Source organism: Sarcophilus harrisii, chromosome 1, assembly GCF_902635505.1.
Source record: "Sarcophilus harrisii chromosome 1, mSarHar1.11, whole genome shotgun sequence".
Classification (NCBI taxonomy): Eukaryota; Metazoa; Chordata; class Mammalia; order Dasyuromorphia; family Dasyuridae; genus Sarcophilus; species Sarcophilus harrisii.
In genome coordinates this window covers 716,263,811-716,274,528 of record NC_045426.1, presented here as the reverse complement: position 1 = coordinate 716,274,528, position 10,718 = coordinate 716,263,811, and the positions used below count along the sequence as shown (strand labels likewise).

The 10,718-nt window shown below is 37.1% G+C and overlaps 1 protein-coding gene across 1 annotated transcript in view; it reads left to right on the top strand.

Moving 5' to 3' along the window:
• Nucleotides 1-676: 676 nt before the first annotated feature.
• LOC100928103 (vomeronasal type-2 receptor 26-like) overlaps nucleotides 677-10,718 on the top strand; it is a 441,302-nt gene continuing 431,260 nt past the window's right edge. Inside the window, 3 exon segments of the mRNA XM_031949196.1 lie at nucleotides 677-973; nucleotides 1,542-1,637; nucleotides 4,169-4,565. Coding sequence (XP_031805056.1) covers nucleotides 964-973; nucleotides 1,542-1,637; nucleotides 4,169-4,565 — 503 coding nt within the window. The 5' untranslated portion in view covers nucleotides 677-963.

Genomic DNA, 10,718 nt, shown 5'->3' with positions numbered 1-10,718 from the left:
TGAAATCAATAATAGACATTTTGATTTATTTAATTATTTTAATTTTAATTTAATTAATAGACATAATTATTTATAGTATTTTGACTTTGGAAATGGTCAGAGCAGTGTCATCTCAAACTTTCATTGTAATTCAACTGTTTTCCCTTCATTTTTGAAAATCATCCTCTGTCATTTAGTTTTTTCCCAAGATAAGAAATAAATGCTCTTCACAAAAATCCTCTTCACAAATAAGATAAAAAGTTTTGTCTGGAAAGATATCTGCATCTCCTTTCTCTATGCCCTCTGCAACTTTTCTGTCACAACAGAAACAATTTCTTCAGCTTTTCGGAGTTATCCCTTATCATAATCCCTCTCTAAAATTTATCTCAAGAGATCTAGAGTCCAAAACACATTCTCTCCTCGGCTACAGGGAGAAATACCACATTATCAACTGAGATTTCAAACCTTAGCAGAAAGTACCTTTCCTCCAACATTCTTGTTGACACTTAAAAACAAGAGAAACCAGTTTTTCTGATGGTGGTTCCATGACTAATGTGCAAATATGTCTAATATGATTGTACATGTAGAACCCATCTCAGATTGCCGGTTTGAGGAGGGTGAGAGGAGGGAGAAAAGAATGGAAATCAAAATCTTAGAAAAGTAATGTCAAAAACATTTTTTAAAGTGTTTCCACAAATAGACTATCAAGAATTATTTTGTTGCAGGATTCAGAAAATGATATTCAGTATCATTGATCTGGGAACACTGAAGCCTCGCCTAAAAGGCTAGACCCTGCTCAAACCCTTTGCCCCCAGGTCCATGTGAAGGCTGCTGTCTGGTTCAACACATGTGTGTTTGGCTTTTCAGGAGTCAGTGACCTTCAAGGACGTGGCCATAAATTTCACCCAAGAGGAGTGGGGGCTCTTGGATTCTTCTCAGAAGGAGCCGTACAGGAAGGTGATTCTCAAGAACTATAGCAACTTGATGTGCCTTGGTAAGAATGGCTTCCCCTGGACTCAGTATGTGCACCATGGGGCCTGCTGTTTGCTAGCTGAAATGTTTTAGGGCATTTCACATAATGGCCAGTTATTGTTTAGCCAACAGGAATCAGAAATTATCTTTTAGGGAACAAAAGTCAAAGGTTTTGTTTTGTTGGTTTTGTTTTTCAGACTATTTCCAGGTTAAAAGTATTTGCTTTATATAGCTGGAAACTGGCAAATCGATGGTGTTGAACCTCTCTCTTTGCCCTGTCCCCCATACCCTAACCCCCTGTGCCCAAATCTTCCTTTAATTCCAAGACTTTCTGCAGATCCCTGAAGGCCTGAAAGGTTCCTGGACTCTTAGGGTGGGAGTGGGTTCAGTGAAGGGTTTGCCTTTCTGTATCCTGCTGCATTTTGTGACTTGTTCCCTACATATATGATACAAGCACACATATATGCATCATGTAGAGTATCTTTCAGACATCCTGTGACCCTCCTTGGACCTTCCCCAAGGCAGAAGGCAGGAGATTGGATTCTGAGGTGTCTCTCTGTCCCCTTCCCTTCCCCATTGTCCATAAGCAGGACTCACAGCCTCCAGACTGGACCTCATCTCCCATTTGAAGCAAGGGGAAGCATCTTGGATGGCAAGGAGAGACCTGGAGGCAGACACATGGCCAGGTAAATAAAAGACAGAGAGGGGGAGATGCAGCTTATGAGACATGGGGTGAGCCCACTCTCACCCCCCCCCACACACACACACTTCTCCTCTGGCCCCTTTGGGACTATGGTTGTCAGTAGCTTCATGGAACCTTATCTTAATCCCAGTAAATCACTTTTCTTCCTCCCAGGAGTCTTCTAGACTCAGAGAAAGAGGACCCTCAGTGGGGAAGGGAGCATCTTTATTTCCTTCTGGCTTCTCAAGTCATGAGGGTTTTATTACTGTTCAATGTGTTTCACAAAATCAGGATTCTACTTTAGACTCTATTTCTCTTTTCCATTGGGACAGGAAATGTTACTGTTCTTCAGGGTCCTTGATCTCTTGAAGCAAAAAGTCATACTGATCCTCAAGGCTTCTTCCCTGCTCTTAAGTAGGTATTAGCAGGACAATTGCTTCTTTCACCATCTCTTAGCTCTACCACTGTGGTCCATCCCCATGGCTCTGGGCCAGCCTCCTCCCCATGTCACAGATCCCCGTTTCTGATCTCCTGTGTCATCTTGGACTGGCATGATGTTTTACGCTGACGTTTTGGAGCTTCTGTAACTGCCACATTCAGTGTGAGCCATTATTGTCAATCTGTTTGGAAAAGAATGTTGGGGAAGCTCAACTGAATGCTTTCTCTCTTCTACTAAATGAGTCCCTTAAAGATCTCTTAATTACCATATCAATTGGTCTTTACAAAAGGTTGGAGTAAAATCTGTTATGCTTCAGTGGATGCAAAAAAGGGGGGGTAGCAACCATGTTCTCAGACAAAGATAGTTAAAATAGATTTAATTAAAAGAGATAAAGAAATAAGCAAAGATAAATAGTATCAGATAGTGATGTAATACCAATACTAAATCTATATGCAGCAAATAGTATAGCATCAAAATTTTTTGAATTACAGGGGGAAATAGATAGGAAAATTATAATAGTAAGGGATTTCAAACTTCCTCTCTCAGAACTAGATAGATCTAACCAAAACTAAATAAATAAGAAGTCAAAGGTATGAATAGAATTTTAGATAAAATAGATATGATAGCTACCTGGAAAAACTGAATCCAAGTAGGAAAAAAATGCACCCTTTAAAAAAATCTCATCAGTGCATAGTACCTTTTTAAAATCTGACCATATGTTAAGGTCTTAAAAGCTTTATAGTTAAGTATAGAAAAACAAAAATTAAATGCATCCTTTTCAGATAATAGCACAATAAAAATTCTATTTAATAAGGGAACGTGGAAACATAAGAGACTAAATAATTTAATCTTCAAGAATAAATGGGTTAAATAAAAATTAAAACATTTTATTAAAGAGAATGAAAAATATGAAGTTATTCCCAATCTGAGCCAATTCTGATGAGAGTAAGGTTCAAGTGTTCCCCACCACCTCTTCCAATTTCCCCTCCACTGAAAAAACTCTTGCCTCTTTTATTTGAGATAATTTAACCCATTAACTTCCCTTTTCTCTTTTTCCCAATGTAGTCCTCTTTCTCATCTCTTAATTTTCATTTTGTAGACATTATGCATCATATTTAACTCACATCTCTTTCCTCTTATATATACCCTTCTAACTGCCCTAATAATGATTAAGTTCTTCTGTGTGACATCTTCCCATATAGGAATATAAACAATTTAAACTTATTAAGTCCCTCATGATTTCTCTTTCTCATTTATGTCTTTATGCTTTTCTAGAATATTATATGTGAAAGTCAAATTTTCTATTTGGCTCTGGTCAGGAATATTGAAAAGTCCTCCATTTCACTGAATACCATTTTGCTCTTGAAGGAGTATACTTAATTTTGTAGGGTAGGTGATTCATATTTGTACTTCTAGATCCTTTGCCCTCCAGAATATCATATTCTAATCCCTCTGATTCTTTCTTGTAGAACCTGATAAGTTTTCTGTTATTTGGGATGTAACTTCAAAATATTTCAATTATTTTTGTTTTGTTTTGATTGGGGTGGGGCAGCTTGCAACATTTCCCAACTTATAGAACATGGTGCACATTGTGGTCATGAATAGTCCACTTTTAACCCAGCTGCCTAAACCAAAAGGTTTTGTTTTTTATCTATCCACGTTTAATCTCATCCCAGAACCTCCTCACTATTATAACATGGGCCAAACCCAGAATCCTTGCTTCCCTGTTCTGCTGCTGGAACACAAAGCTATTTGCAGCTGATTAGGAGTTACTGAATCTCCAAAGTTTCAACCATTCTGTGAGCGCTTCTGGAAACAGGTAGAGAGAAGACAAAACATGCTATTAGATTTCTGGTTGTCCCCTTGGATTCAGACCAAGCTGGAGATGCCCCTAGAGCTAGCTCCTGATAGACCCAGATGTCTCTTTGGAGGCTGAGGGACCAGAGGAGGGACCTTTCTCAGCATCCACTCAAGAGGATACTAAATACTGTCAACCAGCAAAGGGAACCTTATAAATTTAGCCCTTCATCTTATATTGTTTCCTTTGTCCTAAACGGGGGCCTGACTCATTCTCCTTTTTGTTTCCTCATATATAGATGTAAAACTCAAGACTAAACACCAGCAATATTTCAGATGCTGGACAGTTCCCCATCAGTTAATGACCCAAGAAGTTGACTCTGCTCCGGTCCAGGCAGCTCCCTGGCTTCTTCCAAGTGAGGGGCTTTGGCTGACGTTCAGACACACGATGCTTCACATTCGGAGAGACACTTTCTGTCTGCTTTCTCCCTTGCTCTTGACACTGTGCTTGCAGCTCTTTGCTTCTCTCTGCAGGGCGGAGGAACCCATCTGCTTCCACAAAATCAGCCCCAGCCTCACTGGAGATGGGGACCCACTGATTGGAAGTTTTCTCCCTCTGTATGCAGTGAAGGTGAGCAATGTCACAGGAGCAGCACTATTTACAAGTCAGCCTAACAAAGACTGTAGGAGTTATCAGCAAGTGCCTGTATGTATGAAAAAATTCATTTTCCCAGAGTGGATTATAAAGGAATAGCAAACAGGGAAGCCCCAGCCACTGAACCAGGGGTCCTACCATCCTCCCCTCTCCAGTTTTTGTTTGATCACATCAAATGTCATCTCTTGACTTGTAAAGCTAAAGAGAAAGATATATTCTCTCTGTGTGTCCCTATCCTTGTCTTCCTATATGCACCACTGCCTCTTTTGTCTCTTTCCTTCTGCCTTTGTCTCTTTCTCTTTATATCTTAGTTTCTTGTATGTGTTTCCTGCACTTCTCTTTCCTTCTATAGGGACTATATGCAGAACATGGTTGAAAGATGAAAATTACTAGGAATCTCTGTCATTTATATCCCTTCCTTCAATTCCCTGAGCCTCAATTTCCCTATTGACATTATATATGAATGCTTCTGTGTTCCAGACTAGAGAAGCTTAAAAGAGCTGGCTCATGAAACCTTTAAGTACTGTGAGTCTTTGTACTGAATTGAGCCACTCGCATATGGAATCAGCTCTTCCAATCCTATCTTGGTCAAATTCTCCTTTATTTTCCAAAAGAGAAGAAATGTGAAAGTTTGTGCCCAGCCTCAGCTCCACCATATTACATATATCCATTGGCACATATGCCTAAATGCCAACCACCTTCATTCAGGGCTATGATGGTAAATTTTAAACAATTGTCTTTTGGGGAGAAAAAAGATGTATGTGCAGTCCACTTGTAAATTGAATATATATTATCAACATTTTCTAACATCCTTTTCCTAAGTCTAATCAACAAACAAATCAAACTCTAATTAATAACATTGGCTTATATCCTCTGTATAAATACTTACACTAAAAAATTTAAATTTACCTCTCAGAGGTAAGAATGAGTGTGAGTTCCAGTACACCTTTATTCCCCCTATTATAATGCTCAGGTCCAGAATGAGAACAGTAGTTCCTGATCCATAAAGTAATAAGGGAAGACATCTAATATGTACATTCACACGCACACACATATATACATATACACATATGTCCTTGCCATGTTACAATGTCTGATACAATTATTTAGCTGTGTATCAGTATTTCCATCTCTGTGTCCTTCTTTCAGACATTTATCCTGACTCCTTGATGGTCATATCCTATTACTGGAGCAATTATGTTTCTCTAGATTGTCTATTACTCCAAAAGCTCAACCCCTCACTGTTCAGTGTCAGGATCTCATTAGGGAAGCCCCTTGAAGACATTTACCAATTTGATTGGAAACTCTCCTTCTGGGCACTGGAAACATATGAAGCAGCAGACAGCCTTTCCCTCCTCAATTGTCTTCCTGTAGCCAAGTGACAGCTTTCACTGCACACAGCCTGGGGGAGGAAGGGGGGGGGTCCTAAGCAATTAACAAGAAAGTAAGAAGTACCATTAACTTGAGAGATCTTTGTGCTAGATGATATGGGCCAAGAAAGTGGCCTCTAAAATAGCTCTGTTCTTTACACTTGGATCATACATCAAGGAGCAACACTAAGGGAATGTTCCAAGGATATCCTTTCTAAGCCTGTATACTCCAGATGTGGAACTTTGGCTAAAACTGTTGACTTCTGGGGATTTGAGTTTTGTTATTTGTAAAATATGAGCTTTTTGGTTGATGATCTTAGGAAATTATACATTCTGTACTGCTAAATATATCTAGGATCATTTTAATTATAATGACCACAAGTTGCTTAATGAAAGACTGGCTACCATCCAAAATTACTTTTACTCTTTTAGTATGCAAGAACAATATGCTTATAGAATGGAAGTAAATTAACTGTCCCAGTTTAGTGACTTAGTCAATGAGACCCCAAGGACAAGTCTGTTCTCTGCCTGTTGTCAGAGGATGTCATAAAAGAATTGTGTTTGCCCTTACAAATATTCCATTACATTCTAAATGTTTACAGTTCTTTTTATTTTTTTAAAAAAATTTAATTTCATTTTCTCCTGAACCAGAAGTGAATATAGTTGAAAGGCAGTAATTGGTCCAGGATTTTTCTCTTGGTTCTGTCTCAGTGAAAAACGTGCTATAAACTTCATGGTGATTAAAAGCCTCAGACCCTCCTCAAACAATGGTCAGTAACCATCGGTCTCTGTGTTTTGACTCTTTGGTTTTATTTTTCCGTCGATATTTTAGTTGAAGAAACATTGGAAACTGTGGAATTTGCAGGGTTGGGAGAGCGAACCTTCATAAATTATGTGATGAACACTTACTGCAGAGAGCTTTGCCAGTCATGAAATTAACAGCATATTAAGAAGCAAGGCCCAAGTCAAAGAATATAAGAGGAAATGATTTGTCTAATATTGATGGTGAATTTGAAAATCTATTAGCTTGAGAAAATTCCTTTAGCAACTTTTAATTTGAGGCTCCCTATAAGTGAGTTGTAGAGGGGAGAGCATATCCACAAGCATTGAGTAAAAAGAAACATTTGTATTTTTATTTGTTAGTTAAATACTGACCTCTTGGTAATTTTGATTCAGGAAAACATCCCAAACTCACAATGAAGCACTCATAGTGAAGATATAATTATGAGCTCTCCAGGTTACTCCTGGATCCCAATAAGGAGATAATAGCCTTGAACTTGAAACTCATCAGAGTGAGAATGAGCTAAGATGAGAACCTTCAGAATTTTGTAAGAACTAGAGTGTTATGGAAATGCCAATTATTAGAGAACAGATAAGCATTTGGCCAATTAGTTAAAAAAATATCCTTTCCATTAAAAGAAAGTATCCTTTCCATAACAAATATTCTTCCCATAAAAAGAAAACTTTGCCCAGTGGCTAAATGAAAATTTATCCTTTTTTCCCTCGAGGCAACTGGGGTTAAGTGATTTGCCCAGAGTCACACAGCTAGGAAGTGTTCAATGCCTGAGGTCATATTTGAACTCAAGTTCTCCCAATTTCAGGGCTGGTGCTCTATCCACAGCGCCACCTAGCTGCCCCATGAAATTTTGTCTTAACTCAGGTGCACTGAATAAAAGTTTTGCTATCATTCATGAAAATGCAGAGAGCAGGAAAGGAGCCATGTCTTGGGTATTAGAAGAACTTGCACCAATTAAAAGATTTCTGGACCTCAGTTTTCTTATCTGTCAAAAAAAGAGGTCTTTAAATGATGATCTTTAAGATGACCTTTAAAATATCTTTCTGTTCTATCTCTTAGGCTGTTTAATATTGAAGTTTTAGAAAATACACGTATGATTATGTTTTCCTTTTTCACCTGAAAGTTTACCTCAAAGTCAAAAGAAAAATGGAAGCTGGAGATGAATTGTCCCACATTCACCAGGAGTTCAGTATCAATAAGAAGGAGCATATATTTCTCAATGTCATATTGAGCCTCAGAGCTTCTTTTCTCACTCATAAACACTTAGTCACCAGCACTCTTGTTAAAGTAAATGTCCTTTAGAAAGGATTGAAGCTAAAGGGAAAAGAAATCATCATTTCTTGATGTCTGAAGTCAGGACTCTCCCAGAAGGAAGAGCCATGCATTATGCCAGGGATGCTGGACTTGATGACATGAGGTTTGGCCCCCTTTTTGAAGGATGATTCATGTGAGGTAGAAATCTTCCTTACCCACTTATTAATTCTGTATCATGGGCAAATAATTCTTCTTGACTTACTAGTGACCTCTTTAAATGAAATAATAACACCAAAAACAAGATACCAAAGTACATATCTTAAAGTACTATGAAAATTACAGCTTTTATTCTTACTTGTCATGAAATTCTCTTATTTGTCATAAAACATAAAAGGCATCAACACAATAAAAAAAAAAACAAATGTTCCCCTTTTATAAGGGAATCTGTGCTGAGAGAAAAGATGATTTTGCACATGGCTTGATTTTGATGGATTCTGGCTAGTAGCTAGAATATATATTGTTGGAAGGGATATTTTATTCAGAATGAACAAAATAGAGCATCACTATTCATTTATTATAAATAATCAAGTTGAATAATCAATACAATTGAATTGTATTCTCTCCTTGGTCCACTGTATGACAAAATTTGAGAGTTAAAAGTTTCTGAAGAGCAGCTATCGAATATAAATTGCCATTGTGCCCTCTTCAATGCCTGTTCCATAGTTAGCAAACTTCTTTTCATCTTAAACTTACTTTTCATTCATTTCATTTTCATTTCAGCCTTCACTAAAATATAGCTCCATCCTGATTTCTTTTTTACTCTTTCAAGGTTTGACTACACTTTAACCCATATCTCCTGATTAATTGAGCATAGTAGAGAAGGAAAAGTATTCCTTGCTCCCCATTACCACTTCCAGATCAACAATATTCACTGAGCAACTTCTATTTTTACTATCCCGATATCCACATTTGTTACCCAATTCTTATCCGACAGCATGAATCAGCCTAGAGGCCACTAGATTCTTTGAGAAGTAGAAGCACAGTATATTAGTTAACTAATTCATTCATAAAAATATTTTGCAGAACTTTTTGAAACTTCTATGAAGAAAGAGCATCAAGTACCCATGGTTTTGAAAGTGAAAGTTTCCTTGGACAAACATATACCACATTACCATTGCCCTTTCAGGTGTGGTTTTTTTCACTATGTCCAGGAAGACAATGTGTATTTGTGGGTGTGCATCCTTGTGCTTCCAGAGTTAGACAGTTTAAACACTGCATTTGAGAAGGATTTGGCAGGGAGAGTGATTGGAGGGAGTAATATTGAATTAAGTTTACATCATATTGAGTTTAAAATGTGTACATGAAGTTCAGCTCAAGATATCCAACAGAAAGCTGAAGATGCAAAATTGAAGACCAACAGAGATGTAAGGGCTACCTAAGAAGGTTCAAGAATATAAGCATATGGTAGCTCTCTTCAACAACGAGATGATTCAAATCAGTTCCAATTGTTCAGTAATGAAGAGAATCAGCTACACCCAGAGAGAGAACTATGGGAACTGAGTGTGGACCACAACATAGCATTTCCACTCTTTCTATTATTGTTTGCTTGCATTTTTGTTTTCCTTCTCAGGTTTTTTTTTACCTTCTTTCTAGATCCGATTTTTCTTGTGCAACAAGATAACTATAAATATGTTTACATATATTGGATTTAACATGTAATTTAACATATTTAACATGTATTGGACTGCCTGCCATCCAGGGGAAGGGGGAAGGGGAAGGAGGGGAAAAGTTGGAACAGAAGGTTTTGCAAGGGTCAGTGTTGAAAAATTGTGCATGCATGTTTTGTAAATAAAAAGCTATAACAATAAAGAAAAAAGAATATAAGCATATGAGTAAACAAATCGAACCACTAGAACACAGTACACAGTTATAGCAACACTGTGTGATGGTCAAATATGATAGACTTAGATTTTCTCAGCAATATAGTGACCCAAAGCAATTTTGAAAAGCTTGAAATGGAAAATGCTACCCACATCTAGAGAAAGAATATGGAGTCTGAATACAGATCAAAGCATGAGATTTTCACTTTTTATATTTTTAATTTTTTTGTTTTTTCTTTCTCATCATTTTCCTTTTTTTCTCTTTGACAACATGATCAATATGGGAAATATATTTAACATGATTTTATAAATATATTTTATAAACTATATATATATATATATATATATATTTGTTGTCCTGAGAATGAGGGTGGGAAGGGAGGGAGAGATGGAGAAAAAAATCTGGTGCTCAAAATCTTAAAAAATAGATGTTATAATACTATATGATGATCAATTCTGATGGACGTGGCCATTTTCAACAATGAGATGAACTAAATCAATTCCAATAGAGCAGTAATGAACTGAACCAGCTACACCCAGAGAAAGAACTTTGGGAAATGAGTATGAACCACTACATAGAATTCCCAATCCCTCTATTTTTGTCCACCTGCATTTTTAATTTCCTTCACAGGCTAATTGTACACTATTTCAAAGTCCAATTCTTTTTGTAGCAAAATAACTGTATGGACATGTATACATATATTGTATTTAACATATACTTTCACATATATGACATGTATTGATCAACCTGTCATTTGGGGGAGCAGGTGGGGGGAAGGAGGGGAACAGTTGGAACAAAAGGTTTTGCAATTGTCAATGCTGAAAAATTATCCATGCATATATCTTGTAAATAAAAAGCTATATTAAAATGTTGAAAACTATTTTTATATGTAA